The sequence below is a fragment of the Brachycentrus maculatus genome, unplaced genomic scaffold (assembly GCF_059751285.1).
Source record: "Brachycentrus maculatus isolate JH-2025_06_01 unplaced genomic scaffold, ASM5975128v1 h1tg000088l, whole genome shotgun sequence".
In the NCBI taxonomy this organism is placed as follows: domain Eukaryota; kingdom Metazoa; phylum Arthropoda; class Insecta; order Trichoptera; family Brachycentridae; genus Brachycentrus; species Brachycentrus maculatus.
The window spans coordinates 18022-44604 of NW_028280842.1; the positions used below are offsets into that span (position 1 = coordinate 18022).

At 34.1% G+C, this 26583-nt stretch overlaps 1 protein-coding gene across 4 annotated transcripts in view; it reads left to right on the forward strand.

The window, feature by feature from the left end:
• Positions 1-4689: 4689 nt before the first annotated feature.
• Positions 4690-26583, forward strand: part of nmo (serine/threonine-protein kinase nemo) — a 122903-nt gene continuing 101009 nt past the window's right edge. For all 4 annotated transcript variants that reach the window (XR_015837357.1, XR_015837358.1, XM_088257860.1 and 1 more), the window contains exon 1: positions 4690-5225. Coding sequence is in view for 2 of the 4 variants with exons in the window: in XM_088257860.1 (XP_088113986.1) it covers positions 5032-5225 (194 nt within the window). In the remaining 2 variants the exon portion in view is untranslated. The remainder of the gene's footprint in view (positions 5226-26583) is intronic.

Here is a 26583-nt window from a genome sequence, read left to right on the forward strand (position 1 = left end):
TTCTTCCAATTTTTAATATGGATTTTTCGATTTTGAACTAACCGATTAATCAATACATATTTATAAATTACGTATTCATTGGTGAATAAAGCAATGATTAAAAATGCTAAACATTTTAAATCCAAAAAAAATTTATGAGTGGAAATAATTACAATATGAAATAGTTATTTCCAAAAAAAGTATTGTTGAACCTCTTTGTAAAGCTTAAATTAACCATTAATTTAAACGTCAGTATGCAATAATGTGCGTATAGTATATTTATTGACTTGGCGTTTAATTTGTAGAACTCCATTTTAATTTATGTATTAATTTTAAATCAAACACAGATTTTTTGAGTCTACTAAGTTGTATTTTATTAACAAAAAACACATAAAAAATTATATTGTGACAATTGTTTCGCCTTGTTAGGGCATTATCAAACGAATGTTTTTATGTGTTTTTTGTTAATAAAATACAACTTAGTAGACTCAAAAATCTGTGTTTGATTTAAAATTAATACATAAATGCGTATAGTATCTTTATTTATTTTTTCAATCCTCTGACCAAGGATAATGAAATGAGGGATGCCTGTAATTTATTAAAAAATAAATATGTTATTCCACATACTGATAAGTCACTGTTCCGCAACTTGGATTTCATTCGTCAACTACTTCTCAGGCTATTTCCTCAATCTGTGTAAATATTTTCATTTAATTTACTCTGTACAAAATATGTAACCGACAAATTTTAATGTAACAATTAACCAATATACTTTACTAACCACAATAACAAATATTTAAGACTGATACAAATGTCTGCATCTGAATGAACTTTCAAAATGCTTTTGTGTATTTTTTTATATGAAATAAATGAGCTTTGAAATAAATGTTTATGTACATAACGTCGGTATAAAATATTGTATTTTGTAATAAGATAATAACAGTAAAATATTTCAAATGTGTCATTTTACATACATAGTGTACTAGGAATTGTATTAAATCATGGATTTTCTTATTTAAAAGTGATTCAATATTTTTTTGCCATACTTAGTTACCCGATGACAATTGATAAATCCGATAATGTACATAAAATACATGTATGTAGGTTTTTAATATTATTTTTGGACATTGTTATCCAATATAACAATCCTAACTTTTTTTGCTCATAGTCTTATGTAAAATCCATAGAAAAAATGAACTACATGTATAAAAATACATTTTCATGGAATTATTTTCTATATTGTGACGATTTCTATGGATTTCACCATAGACTACAGTTAGACTGTAGTTTTTATATTATTTGACATGAGGTTAGGAATATGTTCCATTTGGGGATCGCTGTTTGTCCTGAAATCCTCCATGTACTTGCAATATTTTTATTTATATTTTTTTAAAGATTACCCTGCTTGGTAACTACTAAAGTGCAGTAATAAGTATTTTGGAGAGACCCGTGAAAAACTCTATAGACAAGTATTTAGTGATGATGTTTTATTGGGTTTTGAATTCTACTGTAATGATAGAATACAAAATGTAAAAAAAAGCATCACTCAATATGTATGTACATAGAGCTTTTTGTTAACTATTAATGCGCTTTAATAACTACCGGGCAGTACTGTTATGTGTTGACTTTTTTGTTAAATTCCTGATAATATAAGTAGAAATTTGTTTTATAATACATATTTATAGAATATTAAATGTTTCGTGTAATGCATTAGTATTCATGGCTTATTACCAAAGCAAAACTATATATTCTTTGGCGTGACTACGGTTTATATATTTTAATTCAAACATTATTGTATGTTTGAATCAATTACATATGGAAATCACTGTGATAAAATAAAATGTTTATTTAAAATGTAATGTCTGTTTTATTTTCTTCATACACTATTATCAAAGATATTTGACTGCCCAGTATTAAAAAGAAACAAAAACACAAAACAGTTATAGTTTATCTACTATGTACTAATATCACGCCGCCTCTGCATAGGTAGGCAGAGAGGTTGAAACACCAAAAGTGGACTCCTAGTTTGATCAATATTCATACTAGTCTTGTCATATAAACTATGTAGATTTTGACAAAACCAGATTTCAGATTTCAATTGATTTGATGGTCCCAAATATTTCTTAGCCATCCTCGTTCTACTGTCCCATTGACATTTGTCAAAAATATATACTGTCTTAGTGACTCCTTATCATCCTTTCGCTCCACATGTCTAAACTGCCTTGATGAGCTTTTATCGATATTTTCAATTATTCCTGACTCAAATTTGCATCAATTTGTAATGTCTTCATTTTTCATTCTTAAATTTAAATATGTCAATTAAATGTACATACATTTCAATGTGATTTCATGTATCAATTTCCCACACATTCGTCCAAGAGATCACATATCAATAGCATTCACTCTGCTTCCATCCTTCTTTTAACAATTACATGTTTTGCCACTATAAAATAGTGTTGACACTAGCACTCTGTTACGTAGTCAGTTTAGAACTAACTAACCATAACGCCGCTTTCCGCAGGGGAGGGCAGAGAGAATAGACCACTACACCAATCTGTCTTTGCAAACAATCTTCTCTTCTTTCACCTTCATTCATCTCTTCATACATACCAGTCTATTATTCTGACTCCTGTCTGACCACTTTCAAGTAATTTAAATACTTGATCATGACTAATTTTCAAACCATCTCAACACACCTTTCTTAATTTTATCTATAATGCTTATCTAAGTCTTGCATTCTTTCCTTAAATCACTATTTGATCATCTATTATTACATCATTTTGCACATTCATCTGAGGGATTGAATTTTGACTGCATTCAGTCTACTTTCGTCACTATTTTGCCGACTCCATGCTTCACTTCCATACAATAGGGTTTAGCCAGTTTAGCTTCCATGGATATAAATTTATTAGCAATCACTGTTTTCAAAGTACCATTTATTATATTCCTTGCATTCACCCTTCTCTCGATATCCTTATCCCCTTTTCCATCTCTTGATATAAAAATTCTAGTTTTGAGATCCCTCTCTCAATCCATCTATGAGAGATATCCCTAGCCTGTGGGAGATATCTCTTCATCTGAAATGATCCTGTGCTGCTTTGTAGGCATCTCCTACTGACCACCAGATTGCTTCATCTGGTTGGTAGTCACTTCCATATCTTTGTCCCATCTAGATATTTTTTTCCAGGTAATCAGAACTTTTTCTAGAGATGTACCCAGAAAAATGGAGGATCAAACTTTCACATGGTTTGCAGTGTATGTCTAGCTTGTGAGCTAACTTATGTTATGTCCTTCCAATATATTATTTCACATTTGATAAGTTTTATAAGTAAATATTGAAATTTTACTGGAATCAATTGGATAACTTGATTCCATTTGTCATAAAATACTTAATTAAGTTTTTTTTAAAGAAGTAGCATTTAAAAGTTTAGTTTCCATTTAAGAGTTATTTTGGTTTATAACTGGTAAAAGTTTGTTTCAGCGAATCGTTTGACACTAATTTTGTAAAATTTGAATGCTATGTAAAAAAAGTTTAGCATTTAAGGATTTTCCTATTTAAATAAATATTTTCGAAAACTAAAGCATCCGACACTAGTTTTTGAAATTCGTTTCTATGACAACGATTACAATTAGTTCGCAAACGTACCACCGCATCGCTGGAGTATTCGTTGTGTTCGATCACGAGAAGTATGCGCCGATATTAAATATGTTAATCGGAAGTTTAGCATTTATAACTCATCTTTTCAAAACGATTTTAAAAGATATTATGAAATAATATTTACTTAAATTTAATGTCATATTAAGATATCATAAAAAGGTAAAAATTTTGATTAAATTTATCACTTATACTAACTGCTCACGAATTTGAGGTTGAAATCGCAATAATGCTATTATGTAACAACTACTTATATAAATATATTGGACCATTTTTTTAGGACATCCTTATTTCGTGAGGAAAAAAAGTTTTTATTTTATTGATTATTTTATTGAAAAAATACATATAAGTTATTTTCACCCTAGACTAGTATCTGAAGTGCAAAACTGATTGAACCCTGTCCTCATGTAGTTAACGATCAAGATACGATAGAATATTCTATACACGAGTGTTCCGCAAACTTTTTCTGTTTTAGGTACACCTGCCAAATGAAGAAATTTTAGAGGTACACCAAAGAAAAAAATAAAGCTTATTTGATATTGATTTATTATTGAAATTTTGAGCCTGCTTAACTGAGCACAGGCAACCAAAATTTGTAAGTTGTATGTGTTATCTTCACAAAACTAGACATATTTCCGCGGAACACTAACTAATCACCACGGTTACACCAGTGTACCGCGGCACACACTTTGCGGAACACTGTTATTCACCATCAGGCGAGTAAGGGCTGGAAGCAAAATAGTAGATTTATTTTCCAGATTACCTGAGAATGTCACAGGATCGTTTCAGATGGAGAGGAATCCACGGCACGAGCTAAAGGGACCGCTATCCTATCGTGAGGAGGAGGAGTAGAAGAAGATAGTTACATTGTTTCAATTTGATTAGGTATGCAGTATTTTTTTGTTTGTTTTCATGACAAATACAGAAAAGTAGTATCGACGCAGAGAAATAACGCGAAGGCCACGCCAGGGTGAGCAGCTGTCGGGTTGGTCGCCGCCATTGTTCCAAGCACCCCCTCCACCGAATCGTTCCGCACTCCGCACTCCCCACTCCTCAGTCCCGCTAGAGCCGCGTAGCGCGTCGGGCGTGTGTCGTTGGGTTCGTTGCCATACGCCTTTGTCCTGAAAACTGTTCACCGAACGAGAATGATCAGTTGACGCCTTTCCATCGCCACTCTCACGGACAGCGATACCTGTCCGAAGCCAGTGCGGCAAGGTCCGAGCGGACGGTGACAAAGGGAGGTCCGCGCACAAGTTCGGCGGTGCGAAACAGCGTGCGATGTTTTTATGATTTTCGCGTGAATTGTCGTTTCCTCGCTATCGGGTATCCGGCAGTAGATCGCGTGTACAGTGGTGGAATAGTGCCGGAGAGGGGTGATGCGGCGCTAGGCCTAGCGGATGGCGAGTGTCGGAGGGCCGGCGCGCCAGTCGCGCGTGTCCATGGCCGCGCTGGGCGGCGGGGCTGGCGGCGCTCCGGGGGCCATCCTGGCGGCCGCGGCGCCCTACTACCAGCCGCCTCACCCGGCCCACCACCCGCAGCAGGACGTGCAGCCGGACCGGCCCATCGGCTACGGGGCCTTCGGAGTAGTATGGTCAGTGTCCGCCTCTTCCTTACCACCACACAACCACACCAGCTTCGTGCATTCACCTCGCCTGCTACGTGATTTAGAAACCGAACCATTTCTCCGATCTCTAGATCATAATCCCTTGTTTACGCGGGTTTTTTATGCACCAAATATTCACCCACGCGATCATATTATTTATTTTTGTATAATATAGTACATCGGATTAAAAGATAGCAATATTCCAACCACTCAAAATCAGTGGAGCAGGTAAGATCTGATCTATACGTTTATCTACACATTGTATAAAAAATGTATAAAATAAATTATGCATTCCGATGAGAAAAAAATGAAAGCATATGGGGTCTTGATTTCTCGAGTAGAAACATAATAAGCTGTGTCGCATAAGTCCCTGTAGCTAGATTGTAAAACGTAACCACATGGTGGGAGTATGTTTTGCTAGTATCTGAAGTTACGGTTCAATTCTTCGCCTGAATGTATGGTTATCATCCCTACGCGATGACTAAAATTGTAAATATGTACTCAATATTGAAAAGAAGTGCACCATCAAATGTTGATTTGACAATACAAACACCGATGATGACAATAAATTAATCGTGCCACGACAGTAATTGGTATTATGTATTATTAATAATTGATTTTACCTTGAAGTACATCCACATGTTTTCAGCATCACTTCTGGATTTTGTTCTTGGTTTTAATATCGAATATTCTTTTTTCAAAATTTCCAGGCTTCTTTATTCAACTTTTAACTACTATCCACGTGTCTATATAGAGGATACATTTTTGCAGTATTTGTTTGTTCGCAGTATTTAATTGTGAAATTGGATAATTTACAAAACTCTACTTTCCCAAAACACTGATCAAGAAAAAACGCTTTAACCAAACTATAAAACATGAATCTGAGATTAGGGTAAAAATTATGGAAATGATCTGTTAATAAATGCATTTATTGTTTATTTCTAAAAAATCATGTCGCTCTCAGGTTCTAACCGCTAGCGGAAGAGTATTCTATGCCATCGGGCCTGCAACAGCAAGGGCGCGTTCATTAAATCTAATGCTTTAGTTAATTTAATATATTTTCATATATTATTTTGAGAAATAAAAAGACTGTTTTTTGATCCACTCACATTAATAATAATAAAACCCTTATCCGCACCCCAATGGTGCATAGGGCACTGCGTCATATAAACGCAGTGTTATCTTGATCGTTTACACATGAAGGAAAGGTGATCAGCCCACCGCTTCAGGTACCAGTCCAGGGTAATATTAATAAATATTACAGTGAAAAAATCACTCATATTTATTTTTAGCCCCTCTGGGAATCGAACCCGGGTCCTCCAGAACGGTAGCCGAGCGTGCTCACCGTTACACTACGGAGGCGGACGGATATTATGGATATTATGTGTATTACTCACATTAATACACATAATATATCAATATGATCCACAAAGTTAATATGCTTCAATATTATAAACAAAATATATTTTCGTTTAAATTCCATAGTATTTTTTTTTGTTAGCAAAAAAATGATCGGCCTGACTTTATTTTTTTATTCTTAAACGAAAAGTAATATTCTTCCGTCTAGTTTTGTATTTAATTTTTTTACAATGAAACTTCTTCCGATAAATGCTTCTGGCCCTCCCAAAGTCGAGATTCAGCACTGCCACCAAACATGAAACCAAAGTCCTGCGACACAAATTTATCAACCTTCATCCTTTATAAATATGTATTAAAATTGAATACTTAAGCCTAGTACATATAAGTACTTCTACCTGTCTAAAAGCACCTTATCCTTTTGTCCTGATATTTCGAGTAGCTAAATATGTATACCTGAGCTAAGGATAATTGAAAAGATAAAGAAATGTTGCCAAAAATGGAGCGAATGGATGACGAGAGAATGACTTGGAGAATATATTTGGCAAATGTGAACGGGAGAACAGAACGAGGTCGGCCAAAAGACGCGGCATGACTAGAGCAATCAGAAGCTAAAACCATACTTACCATCTCAATTGCCTTTCCTCTACGTCACTGTTCAGATCTGTTACAGCCAGGCTTCCACGAATGCGAACACTTTATTTTGTCTCCAGCTGACCATCGAAGCATTCGCATTTCAGTAGTTTCTAGTTGCCTGGAGTAGGTGTTAACTAACTAACTTTACCATCACGCCGCTTACTGCAGGGGTAGGCAGAGAGAATAGAACGTCACACCACTTCGTTTTTGGAAACATTCTTCGCCTCTTCCACGTTCATGCATCTCCTCGTACATACCCGTCGAATATTTCGACTCCGCACCTGACCGCTTTCAAGTATTTGACATACCTGATAGTGCCAAGTTTTTCTCGGTCTTCCTCTGCTCCTTTTTCCAACTACATTCACCTCAGTACGACTGTCCAAACTTAAAACACAGTAAGGGACATTTTTTCTGTAGTACGTTTTTTTTGCATTTTGGTACTAAGTAGCATCTACTCAGTCCAAAAATGCAAAAAAAACGTACTACAAAAAAATGTCCCTTACTGTGTTTTGAGTTTGGACAGCCGAGTAGGCGTTATACATAGCATAAATGACACAATGCAATAATGAAAATAAATGCGACTTAGGGTATTTTTCCATTCAGGTGACGCATTTCTTTTGGCGTTCTCTCTACTGTCCCGTATAAACTCCAGGTATATTTTTTGGGCACGGATTCATACTATTTATTCTTATTAATAATTATTCTTGAAACACAAATACGTTTGGAAATGAGTCCTGAATATTTAATTTGGTTTAAGTTGGATGGGGTCGAGCCTCGCTTCCCGGAAGGTCGCTCACTTTTGGGTGCGAAGCGCACTGTTATACCCGACCTCGGGGCAGGTATGCTCCCTACTCGGCCGGGAGAAATAAATTGGAGAATACGCATTATAAATTTAAAGGGAAACTATCCTGAAAACCACATTCGATGAAAATGGTAGTCGAACCATATTCAAAGAGAACTATGTTTTAAAATTCAAAGTTTACTCTAGTAATTTAGTTTTCCTTAAAATACCATGAAATATTGTACTTAGCGCTCAACTGTTATCAGTCACCGTATTTGTCATGTTACCGTTATTTTTTGGAATTACCCAACGTCCAAGTGAATCTGTGTAATCTAGCTACGGCTCATGCAACACCGCTTATCATGTTCCCACACGGCTCTAGCTTTATAAGTTTTGTAGTCTATCCCTACTTGTGAGTGGTTTTACTTTTATGAGTAAAGTTATTATAATTTCATATGATTCTTGAGTGAAAAATTCTAGGCACTCGCTATCTCGTTAGAGGCATGATTTAAACAATTCAATGATTGTAATTTAGTAATGAAGTTAGTTAGATGTAGTTTATTTATTTATTAACTTATTTTTTTGTTAAATTTAACGACGGATAGATATTACCGTAATGTGACTTTTAATAAACAAATGTTTTTGTCAAAATTTAAAAAAAGTCTATTATTAATTGTACAAATAGAACTTGAAAATGAAATCAGCTCAAGCCCAAAAATACTTAAAATAGTTAATTTCAAAATTGAAATCCTTAAGGGACTCGGGATTTTTATTGTCTTTGCACAAACACCATATTACAAGTATGTTTGACTATTTTTCAATTTGAGACAAACTGGTTATAATATCTATGAACCATTTGTCAGCTAGCGAAAAGTAGTACGAGTATATATTTATAAAACCAGATAAAAGTTTGACCCTAAAACGAGAAATTCATACAATAAAATGAAGCGGTTGATCTTCTGTTTTCTACCCTCATCTATTTAAAATTACTATGTCCCCAGCGTTTGACGGTACAAACGTAAGCCAATTTAGTCTTGTTTAACGATATTTCCAATGACAATAAGTAGAAATGTGAAAAACTGTTGTTAGTGCACTTTTATTATGCTTTCCTTCGTTCACGAAACGTCAGTTTGTTACTTTTATCATTAAATTTAAATATGTAGTTAGTTTTATTATTTTAAATATTCAAGGTAAGTATCTGTAAATTGCCACGTATGCATCATTTTTCGATTTCTGACCAATATTAGATCAAATAATATCGTTTTACTCTCTCAAAACGCGCGATACCAATACGAGAAATGCAAAAAAATAATAGCTGAAGACACTTGACATAACAGGTATACGTTTTTGGCCATTCTTCTCTATGTCAACAATTACGCATTGATTTATTTTGTAGATTAGATAGAGCCAGTGTAGGTAAAATATTTAGCTCCAAGTTCAACAGGATCTGATTAACTTTTTGCACGATTTGTCCCAATTAACCGAGCTACGCGCGTAACACATCACAAGACAGAAGTATTACGATAATAATCTGAATAAACATTTGGCTTTAATATAAGCAGTTGGTTGCTGATGATGTCCAACGGATATTCCGGTTATCACCGGAATCTCGCGGCCACGTGCCTCTCTCCGCCTTGTGTCCTGTGACAGTCGCAGAATCTCTCCAGGGCTCAGCTGAAAACATTATGATACACATTGATTCACTAACTCAACAATTGACACAGGATTCATACAGATTCGTTTGTCAGACGTCCGTCAGTGTGAGTCCAAAGTTTTTTCGAAGGCGAATTTTCCAAAAGAAAATGATGAACGAAAATATTAATTATTATAAGTATTGGCGTTATAAATACAAAACGAGTCTAATACAATCCTTTATAGGTTGAGTATGTTCGAAGATCCATTGCATCTTGCGACTTATAACGGAGTACCTAACTGAACATTGAATACTTTTACTTAGTATGATCGTTTTTAACGTATGTTATATTAATTATACTGCTAATTCCAGTCTTTGATAGTCACTTACAAAATACCCCACTATGTGACGCGATTGTCACTATTTTACACTAAAATAAAATTAGATTTGTCGGCTGTGTTATACAATCAAATTAATTAAAAAATGTCGCCCTGTATAAACCGACTGCTGTTCTTATAAACGTCAGAAATATTTCTACTTCTCAGCCCCTATTATCGCTGTTTCATCATAAAAGAGGCTGAGGAAGTTATCGTTTCTGAAATTAAACGTGGTATAAATAAGTTCCAACTCTCCAAAGGATGTGTACGCAAGAAAGAGACGTTCTGGATGAGAGTGATAGAATAACAGTGCGCAACTGAGACACTTCCGCTCCCAATCATAGCACAGATGTATCTTTTGATTATGGGAAATTTTTCCGAAAATTCTGATTTTAATTTATACCCAATCACTTTTATTTTCATTTATTTGGGGAATTTAACAGAACAGTTACATCAAGTTATTAACGTAGACTATTACAAAACAAGTACTTGTACTGTTCCGATTACAAATTTCCCCATGTGTAAATTTGTAAAAATACCACGAAGAGGGACAGGAAGGAAGAAAGGGGGGAAAGGGGAAAGATTAAATTTGCTCGCGACAAAGACAAATCGTACGAAACGAGTGACACACCACGATATCAATGTCGACTTACAATGTTAATGCTGACGATGTCGAGTTGAACATATCAAAATCCCTATATTCATCGATAACCAATTTTGATGAGCGATAAATATGAGAACTTTGTTTAGAGTTTGTTCTACTCGTGGGAGCGCTAAGGTGTCAGTTGCCCTGGCAATTAGACTGGGAACTTTAAAATATATACATTCCGGCGAGTCAATTTATATAAATATAGGCTAACAATCCTACTATACTAATACCCTCCTCACTATAAATTACCAAAAAAGCACATAATTATTTGAGCTGTTCTTTTTGCGATCATTAAGTACATACTTCGGTGGAGCGGTATATGTCAAATTAATGCTAAAACAGCGTATTATGTAGAGGAATGTGGCGCCCGTCTTTTTTGCTGCCAGCGACATTCTGTGGAATGTACCAGCGTAGTTTTTTGGTTAAATGCCGTACGGATTCGACACACTTTTGGTAGAAGGGAATCTGTGCCAAGTGCATCCGACTTGATAATAAAACCTTCAATAATTGCCTCATAACCTTAAATTAATTGCTGGGTCGTAACGACACATTTATGTGTGTCGTACGAATATATTTCCAGAAATAATGTCGATAACTCCAGAAAAAAATATATCATCGGTGACCATATGGGTATCAAGATAAGTTAGATTTCTGGACCCGTCTTTGATGCAGAGATCTAATACAGATGGAGAAGACTATGGAAGTCTGGGGATTTAGAGGGCTTACGACCTGGTTTAAGTGATCACTTTGTACAACTGTAACATTCACCATTTTACCCATGATTAACAACCACACTACTCAAATTTCGGATATCTATGTTTCAATTCAACCATCATTCACAAGCTGGTTCTCGGCACCATCTATAGTTGAGTTGAGTAAGTTATTTAATTAGCAGATACCTTTATGAAATGTATGAGGATTCTTTCCGAATTATTTTACATACTAGGAAACGCCTGAAAATATTTTATTTTTTATTTTTCTTCAACTTGTATTTGACCGGTGATTTTTACTCACTAAATCTTAAGTGTGTCTAAATCTTTGTTCACAAATCTGGGTTCTATATACATATATAGTATATAGTATTTTGACCTTTTTTAGATCGTAGAACCGAATTCCCAGACCCTATACGATATTATTTTATAGTTTACTGATCAAATCTTGTGTCGGGTTGTGGTCCCGTGGTTAGTGTCGCGGACTCTTAAGTCAGAGTTTCTCGGTTCGAACCCACTCTACCACAATTTGATACCTATTTCTAATAATTAGCCGCTTAGGCTCACAGAAATAGTATAAAATTGAAATATTTGTGTAAATAATAAAAACGCAAATATTTCTCATTAAAAAAAAAATGCTTTATTTTTTTGAATCTCGCAACGGTTTCCATATTTGGTGCGGTTTTTATTTGCCGGACAGGACATCGATCCGTTCCCTCCGACTTCCTCTCGCCTCGCCCCTCGCCCTGGGCGCCGGGTGAAGAGACGCCAACTGAACGGGCCCATCAGGCAGTGTGTTATCGAGTACAGGGGAAATAAAAAAAACCCATTCGTACAATTAAAACACCCGTGGCTTTGAAAAATTGCTATATCCGCCAACTTTTTCTTCTTCAAATTTGTGCTTACCAGGACGCCATTACACAATAAAACAATTTTCTCGTAAAGATGACAAAATTACATTTTAATATCTCAACATAGATGAAGAAAAATATGGAAGTCTGGGTATTAACTGGGCTTATTTTTCTTTATTTAAAAGGGTCTAGCTTTCTCAATCCAACGTATCGTAGATGCGTGTTTTAGACTCATATGAACTGTGTCATAAGATTGATCATATATATATATATATATATATATATATATATATATATATATATATATATATATATATATATATATATATATATATATATATATATATATATATATATATATATATATATATATATATATATATATATATATATATATATATATATATATATATATATATATATATATATATATGTAATAAAATAACTAGGTACCTACCTATACATTTTATTAAGTACTTACAAAAAGTACCTACATAAAACAGTTCTACCACCAGATGCCGCATGCGTCGCACAGAATTAAACAAAAGAGATCCGATAGGAAAAATTAACTGTCAGAATCAGATAGATAGATAGATAGATAGATATAAAAATTATTATAAAGATAAATTAAGAATAAACTTTAATTACAAAGCAACACATTGTTTATTTTATTATTATACACCCACTTTACATATTATTTACACTTAATTTTCAAAAGGAAAATATTACCACGTTATAAAACGACAATTTTGTTAATTGGAAATGGATTATGAAACATTAGATGTATTAAAACAATTACTACAATATGTTCTGAGTGAGAGAGAAAAATTAGATGATGATCAAAGAAAACGATTAGAAGATAATCAAAGAAGACGTGGAAATCTAAGAACTAGTGATAAAATTAAAGATAAAAGTCCATGTAAGATTTGTGAAAATTTAAATAAGGGAACTCGATATCACTCTGAAGCAACGTGCTGGTTTAAAACAAAAGAGGATGATAAGATTAATAATAAAAATGAAGATTTACAAATTACACAGAAACAGTGCTTGAAGAATGAAAATAAAAATAATGTGGAAAAAATTTCTACAAAATATAAAATAAAATATACTCCAGAAAAGAAAAATTTCGAAGCAGATTGTATGAGCAGGAATCCAGTATTAGAATCGAAGGAAAATGCAAATGAACAATTAAAAGTTGTAAATTTGGTTAAATTAGAAGATATTTTAAAAGATCAGAATAAAAATGAAGACATACAAATAACACAAAAACAGTGCTTGAAAAATGAAAATAAAAATAAAGTAGAAAAAACTTCTACGAAAGATAAAATAAAATATACTCCAGGAAAGAAGAATTTAGAAGTAGATTGTCTAAGCAGGAATCCAGTATTAAAATCGAATGAAAATGCAGATGAACAATTAAAAGTTGTAAATTTGGTTAAATTAGAAGATATTTCAAAAGATCAGAATAAAAATGAAGACATACAAATAACACAGAAACAGTGCTTGAAAAATGAAAATAAAAATAAAGTAGATAAAACTTCTACGAAAGATGAAATAAAATATACTCCAGGAAAGAAGAATTTAGAAGTAGATTGTCTAAGCCGGAATCCAGTTTTAGAATCGAATAAAAATGCAGATGAACAATTAAAAGTTGTACATTTGGTTATATTAGAAGATACTTTAAGAGATCTGAATAAAAATGAAGGAATTCAAAAGAAAAAAACAAATGGATTGAGAAAAACTGTGTCTACTTTAAAAGGGTCAAGAAAAAAAAAATACAAAAAAAGAAAGAAAGAAAAAAGAACGGAAAAAAAGAAAGAAAGAAAAAAAAAACAAGAAAGAAAAAAAAAAAAAAAAAGAAGGAAAAAAAAGAAAGAAAGAAAGAAAAAAAAAAAACTTTATCATATCACTAAACTTATACCAGTCCCTTCACTACAAGAAGATGATCCGGAGGACGAGTGAAAATTTTACTATGAATTTTCATCCCCAAGGGGGGAGATGTAATAAAATAACTAGGTACCTACCTATACATTTTATTAAGTACTTACAAAAAGTACCTACATAAAACAGTTCTACCACCAGATGCCGCATGCGTCGCACAGAATTAAACAAAAGAGATCCGATAGGAAAAATTAACTGTCAGAATCAGATAGATAGATAGATAGATAGATATAAAAATTATTATAAAGATAAATTAAGAATAAACTTTAATTACAAAGCAACACATTGTTTATTTTATTATTATACACCCACTTTACATATTATTTACACTTAATTTTCAAAAGGAAAATATTACCACGTTATATATATATATATGTATATATATATATATATATATATATATATATATATATATATATATATATATATATATATATATATATATATATATATATATATGTATATATATATATATATATATATATATATATATATATATATATATATATATATATATATTAAAAATTGAGTAGTGTGGTTATTAATTAAGGGTAGAATGACTTCCGAATTCTTCTTCATCTATGTCGAGATGTCAAAGATGTGGTATTTCGTGTAAAAAAACTGTTCCTAAAATACTCAGACTTCCATATTCTTCTTCATCTACTTACTATTTGTATGTATATACTTTTTTCCACTTTTATTTAATTTGGTCAGTGACCGGAGTTCGTCATTATCGACATCATCAGCCTGGGTCATTGGGGAAACTCGGTCACTGGTCAAATAAAAACAAAATTTTACAGTTGTTTTATTATAAAAATGCAGTCCCACCAAGAAATGTCAGTAAATAACTTAAAACATATGAAAATGTTCATTTATTTCCAAAGGAAAATAATTAAGGCTATAGAAATTAGTCAGCACAGATTTTTACTGAATTATTGGAATCTGTACGTTTAGTACAACAATAACTCTACAGTTAATAAAAATTAGCAGTTATCATCTGCGTATGTATGTAGCAATTTCTATATTATAGTTTCTACTATCTCTGTTCCGCTAGTAATGGCGCGAACAGCAGCTGATGGCCTGTGCACGTGTGCGTTTGCGTGTACATATTCGCATGTCTGTCAGCTGAGTGTGTGTGGGTGTGCGCTGCAAATGATGGAATAATGCGCTACACTACGTTATTCTGACTGTGCAGGGGAGGGAGGTGAGGAAGGGTGGGCGGGAGGAAGCAGCTGATCGTCCCCCCGCTCCCCTGCCCTCCCCTTACCCCGCACCCGGCGGTAATAGTACGTCACAGACATGCCAATCGGAATCAGCGTGGACGACACGTAACGGATTACGTTCAAATTTTACGCGCCAATATCCAATAACTATTTCACCTATCTTGAATGAAAGAAAATTCCTCGTAAATATGTATATCGCTCACTCCTTTCAAGAACGTCATAAATAAAAAAACTTGATTTTTCAGGAGAACGTTTTTAAAGTTTAAAAATATAATACAATGTATTAAAATAAATATCAAGCCACTTATTGAACTTTTTACTGTGCAATAGATCTTCTTAGGTTTTTTTAGGTAAAACCTGAAGGTTTTTTCTACATTTGAAAAATATATTTATATTTAAAAAAAAAAATAAACAATACCTTTTCTTTAAAATGCAAAAACAACACTTTCTGCCCTGTAGCGGGTAAATATTAAGTTAAAAATATGCCGCTTTTGCTGGGATATAGAACATTTTCTGGGCATTCCGAAAACATGCACCACTGAAAATTGACGGTTTTTGATTTATGACGTTCTTGAAAGGAGTGAGCGAAATGTACTTTTACTTCACAAATGTGATTTTAATACATACAAAAACAGTATCCGTGTCAATATGTTGTTACCCATATAGACTAGGGTTAACGCCATCAGACATGTCTTTTAATGTTACTCTTCACCATACAAAATAAAATCACGTCACGTATTTTTTTCTTAAAATTTAATTTCACGATCTTGTCAGTCGAAATTTTAGGAAAAGGATTTAATAATAATATAAATATTTAAACACAGTTATTCGAAAAATACAATAAATTAAAACAAACACTCCTCGGCTGTCCAAACTTAAAACACAGTAAGGGACATTTTTTGTAGTACGTTTTTTTGCATTTTTGGACTAAGTAGAATCTACTTAGTCCAAAAATGCATAAAAAAACGTACTACAAAAAATGTCCCTTACTGTGTTTTGAGTTTGGACAGCCGTCCTGCGCTTCAGAGACTGATCCAGGGTAATATTAAATAAATATTATAGTATAAAATCACTAATATTTTTTTCAACCCCCCCTGGGAATCGAATCCAGGACCTCTAGCATGGCAGATAAACTCGCCAACTATAACACTACGGAGGCGGACGAAAATCACTGATTTAGTCTATAATATAATGAAAAAATCCTTAAAATTGACGCAAAAACGCGGCTAGTTACCGACAGTGTATAGTCTCACTCTACGGCTCACTCTTTGGTATATTTTATCGTTGGGAGTGTCATTTTAGAGCTTTCACTGGAGAATTATAAAGCGTTCATTCTTTTTTGTCGTCGGCGAGTTTATGGTATGTTTCGGTTCCGTGAATACCAAAGGACAGGTCCGCGTCGGGCAGAACTATGGACGTCTGAGTGTTGGGCCGGTCGTGCGCCCTGCAATTACGTTTATGGTTTTATTTTACCTGCTATCTGGTTTCTCCTCAACTGGTCCGGAACGGAGAGGCGCGCACCGAGAGACGAAACCCGCGCTCGCTATCGTGGGACCATTCCGTCATATTCAATATCACTCGTCACGTCGTACATTAAGGCTGAGATCTCAAATGTTCAAATTCAGAATGCGACTGGCCGCTATAGGGTACATTTTTTTTCTAAGAATATAATAATATAAAAATAATAATAGCTCTTTATTCTAGCTTGACTAAGTGGTGGGTGCAATACTTAATCAGCCATATATGTTTTACAACATTAAAAAAAAATTAAAATAATAAACAAATAAGAATAAAAATAATGAAAAGAAACGGTGAAAGAAACAAAAAGAAAATTTGAAGAGATATATATGAACGTTAGCTCGCTGGCAAAATATGTTGAAAAATTATTTTTATATATACTTCTTGCCTTTCAAAAAATCTTTTATTTTCAAAACCATATATTTATTTCGAGACAAACCTTATTTTTTCAACACAAAAACGGTGTTTAAAACAACAATAAAATCAAGTGCGTTGAATGTTATCCGGGTTTAAAGAAAATTAAGTTCCGATTTATCGTACATTGGGTCCTAATGGAAGAAATTGGTTAAGAAACGATTTATTATTTTTAACTCACTTCGGATTAGAAATACTGGAATGCATCGAAACACGTGTCAATAATGCGCATAATGGTGAAAGTAACATAGTGTGAATAGTGATCTCTTAATGCATTCAATGATCGTCAGTCATGTAAATGTCTCAACGTCTATAATATAATTTATTATTATTATTATTATTTTATTTTTTTGCCGGGTCAGGAGTCGTAATAATCGTCGGGTATGTACGAGGAGATGCATGAATGTAGAAGAGGCGAAGAATGTTTGCAAAGACAGAGTGGTGTGGAGTTCGATTCTCTCTGCCTACCCCTGCGGGGAAGCGGCGTGATGGTTAGTTAGTTAGTTAGTTAGTTAATTTATTATGTTTGAAAACAAATCCAAACCCTCGGCGGTTTTGGGTTCTTTCGTATAACCTCCAGCTTTCCACAAAGTTACCTTGCATTGTGTTCATTTACCGAGTATTTTAGTTGCGTTTTGTGTAGTCGCATTCTGCATATTGGTGCACATCTACCACTTCCTCGTATCTCCTTTCTGAGCGCTGCACACCTGAAGGATTTCTCCCACCTGCTCGGGGTCCTTTGCCCCAACAATGCTCCGCTACGATAGCGACCATTATGCGCGCTCCCTTCGAGAGACTACCTGTTCGGAGATAATGCACGCGTTCAGGTAGAGATTCCCGGCTTTGCGTCCCAGAACTGTGCAGAAAATGTTCTCGGCGTCTGAATGGGACGGCAGGTATCAGTCTTCTAGTATAATACAAGATTCGCATTACGATTTCGTTACTGACTGATGTGGCTTTAGAATGAGATGTAAAAAATCATTTGTTGAGGTTAGAATCTACTATATTGTATATTTTTTTTTATCAAAAGTTTGAAGGATTATCCCCTTTTTGCTGAAAATAAAGTAGAGGCGGAATTACGAACCCGATATTTAGTTATTTATTAAACTTCTTATACAGTAATTGAACACTGGAAGGTTTTTATTGCCATTAATCAATATATTTCAACCAAACAAATATAGACTAGTGTTAGGTCAAGGTTTGTACATACAGCTGTTTGAAAGAAGTAGGCAGATAGATATAGTGATTGTACATGCTTATAAGTGAAAATTATGTATAAATATAAATTGATAAAAATAAGGAAGACAGTAATCCTGTGGAGCTGTAGAGGAGAGGGAGAAGTATCAAGGAAAGGTGAAACGTTGGACTGAAATGCTTCCAAGGATAATTAGAAATATCTCAGAAGGAAGGTTATTGATTGCGTATTTTTTACGTGGTTAGGTTATTCATTCTATAATCTAAACGCTTAAACATTGCAGGAAATAAATTAACGTCGCTCTGTATCATATGTGCTTAAAATAAATGTTAACGCCGCCCAGTTTGGTTAAACTCAACTATGTATATATATATATAATAAAATAACAACTAATTATATTATAAATCTCAATCAATATTCCAAACATATTTTTGCTTATAGTGATCAGTGAAGCAAACAACTTTTTACGATCAGAACTTGTAATAGTTATGTTGGTAATGTAGTTACTAAGGATATTAAAGAACATCATTTGATATGCTCGTATTTTATACGCGTTCATACATAAAATAATAAGACCGAAAACCCCGTTGATAAGATGTATTACCTAGCCAGTAAATATTATTAATAGGCTATATTTGGCGGCACTATAATTCTCGTAACGAGTGTAACATTCATTAGGGGGACAAGTCAGCCCGCGGCTCACCAGTACCTACTTCGGTGTGAGGAGTTACTACTGCTCGTATTATGGCAGCCACCTTAATGAACCGAGACTATAAAAACGCACGAGTTATATATGATCCGTACTAGCTCGTGTTGTAGGACTATGGAATCGAGGGCATCCGAAGAGATTTTCACTGATTGTATCAACATGAAATATGTACGTACGTGTATAAAGGTAATAATTACAGTAAGGACTGTATACAAATCTACCGAGTAATGCCATAAAATGTGTTATACACACACACACACACACACACACACACACACACACACACACACACACACACACACATATATATATATATATATATATATATATATATATATATATATACGAGGTTTATGTGTATAAATGGTAAATATTTATTTAACTATTTGAATAATCGCCTCTGAATAATCATTTTTTTGGAATCTGAGCCCACCATCCACCCGCAGCAGTTATAGAGTCCTGAGGGACTCTCTGTCAGCTGCACATAGAGGAAAATCTTCAAAATATTTCTGAAGAAATAAATATTGCTCTATTCAATTAATGAGGGGGGAGGAGGATGTACGGACAGAGGCCGACACTTCGTCCCCACCCCTCGGGATCCCCTCATTACCTCTTTTAATTTTAATAAAATAAAAACAATAAGAACACAACAAAAAAAAAAAAAAATAACAATGTTTCCAAGAATAAAAAAAAAACAGAATACAATTTAAGACGAACACAAACAATGACTTAAAGACTAAAGTAGAGAACTAGTAACTAATATTTAAAAACAAAAAACACCGTTATATACATTAAGAGAAGAAAAAAAAAACCATTAATAAAGAAGGACTTCCTGGGTTAACAAAGGCAGAGGATCCAAATACCACCCCCGTAAGGGGAGGACAAAACACAAAAGAACGTGTGCGTTCCGCTCGGAAGGAAGCACAGTCCTGGCCGTATCAGCATCCCACAGGAACAGCAGCCTGTCCCACCAAATCAATCTCACCTAGGCGTCCGCGCATCTGAGGAGTTCCCAACGAGATACCCAAGTCCGGACAAACCATTGTCAATAATCATTGTCAAAAATAGTACAGGAAAACTTAAACTACGTGTAAATATCAACTTTTTTATAATTATGAAAAAAATTGGATAATTTTTACAGCGCCAATTTCGTAAAATACACTACCTCACTAAGGGCGCTTCACTGTGATTAAATTCGGGAAAGCAATTGCGGAAATAATTTAGCAAATGCGTTTTTAGTTTTTTTTTAAAGATCATCTAGCTCTCATTGTTTCTAACTGCTGGTGGTAAAGTATTCCAAGCCATCGGTCCGCAACAGCAAAGGCACGTCCGCTAAATTTAGTGCGCCGGTTGCGAGCTGGTAAGATCACTTTACCCATGGCAGTTGTAGTCGATGAAAGCGTCAGACTTGTTATCAAGTCGTCTGGAATGCGCAGTTCTTTTAGATATGTAGTTTCTTATTAATATGCAACTTCCTCTATAATATTACAATCATTTCATTAATTGATTCGGCAGTCACTTTGTGGTAAAATCTATCCATTTTTAATTAATTTTTTATTAGTAAATACCACTATTCCTTAAAATCTTCTGTGACACGTGTTTCAATGCATTCCGCATCATTTTCAAACACCGTAAGTGAAGCTAATTCTAAATTTTAGGGTTGGGTCCTTGGGATGTTGAAGGTAGAATTAGCTTCACATACGGTGTTTGAAAATGATGCGGAATGCACCGAAACACGTGTCACGGTAGATTTTAAGAAATAGTGGTATTTACTAAGTAAAACATTTATTAAAAAATTAAAATCGTTTGATCATAGGTTATTGATTGAATTCACCTGTAAAAAATTTCACCTTCGAACATGGAAGACCATAAAAAGAGGGATTAAACCTTGTTATTTGTCACATTTGTGAGTCGCTGTTTTTTTGTTCTATTAAAATTAATAGTCGAACAAAATTTAAGAATTCCACCAAATATCAACATAATTTGTCGTGTCACCTTTACTACATACTAAAATTTCTCAGAACGAGATGTGGCTGATTTCGTAAAACATTAAATATGTTTTTTTTTCGCTGACTCGACAAAAATGCTTCGCGTCTGTTGTGTTTGGAGCGTTCAAATGTTTTTTTCCACGCTTTGAAATAATATTTATTTAATTTATACTAAAATCCACAAACTGCTCACCGAGTAAATTTAATTTCCTTGCCAAGTAATTTTTCTCGCGGCACGACACACCTTGTCCTTATCGTGAGTTGCCCGCAAAAAAGTATTTTCATATCCTTTATTTAGTTTACATAAAGATTTATATTATCACTGTTTGAATTTATGCCACGAATGCCAGAATATATTGCAACCGTTACACGCCATATTGATTTTTAACGCCGGCTACATCGGCTATTAAATTAATTAGTCGCGTTCAAACTGGTCAGAATTTCGCTAGAAATGTTTGTCTGCAGAATTTGGTTTTATAATAATGTATTTTTTAATACAAAAGCCGGTAGTGGAATGTTTTGGGATTTTACCGCAATTATTTTCAGCATTTTTAATGGTACCATTTTTAAAACCAATAATTTATGTATTGATTTTTAAATCAAACACAATTTTTTTTAAATTCAAATTAATACTGTATTGTGACAATCGTTTAGCCTAGTTATGAGAGTTGGCGGTTAGGACTGACGGTCCTTATTAATCTTCAAATTTGTTTGAAAATGCCATAACTAGGCGAAACAATTGTTACAATGTTAATTTTTATACGTTTTTTTAAAAAATAAAGTACAACTTAGTAGACTCAAAAAATCTGTGTTTGATTTAAATATTAATATATAAATTAAAATGGAGTTCTGCAAATTAAACGCCAAATCAATAAATAATACCAATAATACTGGCTTATTGCAAACCTTCATTAGCCTCAAATTTTTATAACATAAAAATATTACTTTTTATCTACTTTACTGCTATTAAAAACCCGCTAAAGCAATCAAATAAAGTTTAGCAAACACCTAGGTGTATATAGCCACTTTCCAAGATTTATGTCCACCAATTTCAAAAGGTGCACTTCATTTCGCCAGGACAGCCACTAAACCAGCGTGCAAACAAGACTATACATCACTACCATAGGACATTTAACACCTACACCAGTTGTTAATCACATGTGTTGTAAGTCTGCCCGAAGACCAACAAACACTAAGGATATCTGCTGTTGTATGCTAACATTACTAACATTTTATTGATATGTCTGAACAAAATGACTTATAAATGCAGGATATGTAAAAAAATTAAAATGATGTTTTCAGGCGTCTCCTAGTATGTAAAATAATTAGGGAAGAATGAATACACATTTCGTAAAGATCTTTGCTAATTAAAAAATTAACTTACATAACTCAACCATTGATGGTGCCGAAGATTTAGCATGTGCAGGAAGGTATCAATTGATACATAAATACATCTTCTAAAATTTGAGAAGTGTGGTTGTCAATCATGATTACAATGGTGAATGTTTCACGTGTGCAAAGCGATCACTAACCAGCCTTTGACAAGTCATAAGTCCTGTAAATACCCAGATTTCTATATTCTTCTGCATCTATGTTGAGATGTCATTAAAAATGTGGTAAATAATTTGATTTTTCTTTGTTTTCAGGTAAGCGCCTTTGCAGTTCTGTTTAGATAGATCCGGGTACATTCCATTTATTCTGCGTAAGTAAATAAAATAATAATAAATAAAAAAATACAGTGTGGACCTTCTGGCAATTTATATTTGCATACTATTTAGTTGATAATTATGTTTTTTTCTCATTCATTCTGGGCTTTTGATAATTTCCTTTTAATACTGTGAAGAAACCTTTTTTACGTCAGTACCCCGCGTGACCGGAATGACGTAGGTACATTTCAAAGTCGATTTATCTTGATTTAACCCTTGACATTCCCATGTCGAGTGTGGCTCGACATCGTATTGATTACGCCTTCTCTGAGGTCTGATTATATTTCTCAAACCCTATCAGCGAAAGCTTAACTGGCAGTACACAATAGAGTCCTGGTTCCAACTCTAGTGTATGAAAGTGAAGCATGAAATTGGCAAAAGAAGAGTGAATGCAGTCGACATGCGTGCTCTCAGACGAATGTACATTTTATTGATGTAGTTAGAGTACCAACTACCGGTTGGTGAATTCCAAAACTGTCTCACGCGTATTGGTTGACCGCAATCTGCTGGAATATTGTATCTCCGGAAATTGATCTGCTTTTCTTACGTCACTTCCTCTGCTACTCAAATATCCCTTGATTGCTGAAAGTCAACGCCGACTGCATAAACAAAACATACTGATAATAATTAAAATCTAACTTTGTTTTAAAATCACTATAAATATTTTATTATTACTTACTTTAAACTTAATTATAATGTCTACCGGTTCCGAAGCTAACCGCTTCTTTATCAAGACTGATTTTATTCATAATGTTTTGAGTTGTCTGGGTTTTTTCGGCTTAGAAGATATTTTTATGAATTAAAATGTATGTTTTCTGTTTGTTTGACCTAATCTAAAGCGCGAAATCCGAGCTCAATCTACCGAACCATTAGCCTCATAGTCAATACGCAATTTTAATAAAAATAATAATATTTTTGTCAATCGTGTCAGCTTTATGACTATATCTAAGTGGGAAATACTAGCCAGACGAATTTGGCGAGAAGGTTTATTAGCTATTAACGATATAATGACTTGTCCCACGCACTCAAATGATCCCAGAGAACTTACTTTAATTACTCACTCCTTTAAAACAGATGTTTATGTTATAATACCATATAACAGTTTTACATACGTCGTTTTATGCATAAGCATTCAGATTCTTCACCATTTATCTCGGATTCTGTCTTCCTAGGAGTCTCCCAGGCTAAATTTGTCCGTCTGAATTAATGTCACAGATGTGCTGCTGAAACACTGTCCATTGGAATAACTTTCTCCAAATCTTAGTAATGATATTTTAAAATTTCAATTGTTCTGAATTGATGAGTTAAAGTCCGGCTAAACGTTCGTGGTTTACTTTGCGCTCACCTGGATAAGCGAACAGGAGCGTGTGGTTGGAAAATTTGCGCTCAATCTTGCTTTTCGCCGACAACACACTCTTGCTAACTTGCGCACATTAATATGTGCGAATAGATTAGCAAAGTAAAGTAAATGTGTAATCGGGCCTTAAAAAATGTAGATAATATAATTTATTATCTTAATTTATAGTCATCTCTGTACATATTTCATTTGAATTTTTTACATATTTCACTGATGTAAGTGGCCAATTACTCCAAACAATTTGCTTTACGGTCTCCTGAATATAAACTTTATTGTTTGTGCCCAACAAAAACCCAAATTGAATAAGATTTCTCGAGACAAGCAAAGCATCTTTTTATGTGAAAGGAATATGGATGTCTGAACATTCACAGCGCTTATGACCTACCGTTGGCCGGCTTAAGTGTGTCGCTATGCAAAGTTATAGAATAGTGTACTTTGTATACTTTATTACTTTATATACGGTGAGCGGTCAGGTCAGGAGTCGAAATAATCGGCGGGTATGTCGCTCACTCATTTCAAGAACGTCATAAATAAAAAAAAAACTTGATTTTTCAGGAGAACGTTTTTAAAGTTTAAAAATATAATACATTGTATTATAAATAAATATCAATCCACTTATTGAACTTTTTACTGTGCAACAGATCTTTTTAGGTAAAACCTGGAGGTTTTTTCTCCATTTGAAAAATATTAAGTAAGTTTAAAAAATTATTAAACAATACCTTTTCTTCATAATGCAAAAACAACACTTTCTGCCCTGTTGCGGGTAAATATTTAGTTGAAAATATGCATCTTTGGCTGGGATATAGTACATTTTCTGGGCATTCCGAAAACATGCACAACTGAAAAATTACGATTTTTTATTTATGACGTTCTTGAAAGGAGTGAGCGATGTATGAGGAGATGCAAGAATGAGGAAGGGGCGAATAATGTTTGCAGAGACTGAATAGTGTGGCGTTCTATTCTCTCTGCATACCCCTGGATGGTTGGTTACTTAATTAGTTACATTTTGACACTAAATTTGCGTTTTGCACGGTGCGTTGCTTGACCGCCTTAACGTTTCCCTTTTATAAGCCTAGTTGCTTTTCACTTTAAACCAATTCACGCGCATTCGTCGTTCCAAAAAGCCGTTGGTGGAACAGAAAATCCAATCACACAACCGCTCCTATCCATTGAGGATCCCCCTCGGTAACACTAGGTGCCAAGCGCGACTCCCCCTGCTGTAGTGCTGTGGCGCTGTGGCGCTGTGGCGACCGGCGTGGCTCGGTGCTACTGTAGTGTGACGCTCTAGGTACTTGCTACTATGTTTATATATTAGTACCATCGTTACTATATACCGACATGGATGAAGGAGAATATGGAAGTCTGAGTTTTTACAGCGCTTACGACCAGTCAAAGGCTGGTCCAAGTGATCACTTTGTACGTGTGTGACATTCGCCATTCTAGACATGATTGACAACCACACTAATTTTTTGGAACTCATACGAGTATACTTGTATGATATATTTGATGCGTCGCTTAATGTGCGAGTTTTCGCCAGTAACTATGGTTGATTTAACTAACTAACTAACTAAAGTTTAAGTAATCTTTATTTAGCAGACCCTTTAAATGTCCCTTTTAATGCACGTCGACCTACTTCCATTATCCCTAAAAAAAACTAAGCATAAAAGACCTATTTATAAATGGATAATAGAAGTGGGTAGATTATCAGTTTTTCAAAACAATTTTCTTTCATGTAGTTTTAAAAAAAGTATCGTAAAATAAAAGTATGGGAAAACTCAATGATTATATTTTGTATTATATTGTATTTTGTAATTATATGTGTAACATGAAACATATTTTTATTTTAAGGAATAACCAGCAAAGCTCTACTTTTAGAAGCTTGTCTGCAGGCAGGATAGTAAGGATAGGGAAGATAAATATATATATTTTTATATATTTATCTTATAGATAAATATGTATAGATAGGTAAATATATACTTAGCTTGTTTTTATATTCACGGTTAAAATTCTTCATTATATACGAGAGATACAGCAATTTAAAATGGTGAACGTTTTAACAACATAGCCGATTTCAAAGCACATTTAATTGGCATTTTCAACGATTTTTTTTCGTCAGAACAAGAGAAATACGCAGGACCAACCTTAGCTCGTTTGCCAGTAGAAATACACTCATCCTGCGTTTCTACACCGAGTATGTACCCTTCTGCTATTGCCCTCGCTCATTCGTGGCGAGGAGTGATCTCGGATAGTAAAAGGGTCCGCCATTCCCCCCTGGCGAAGTTGAATCCAGATTTTTTTCTAT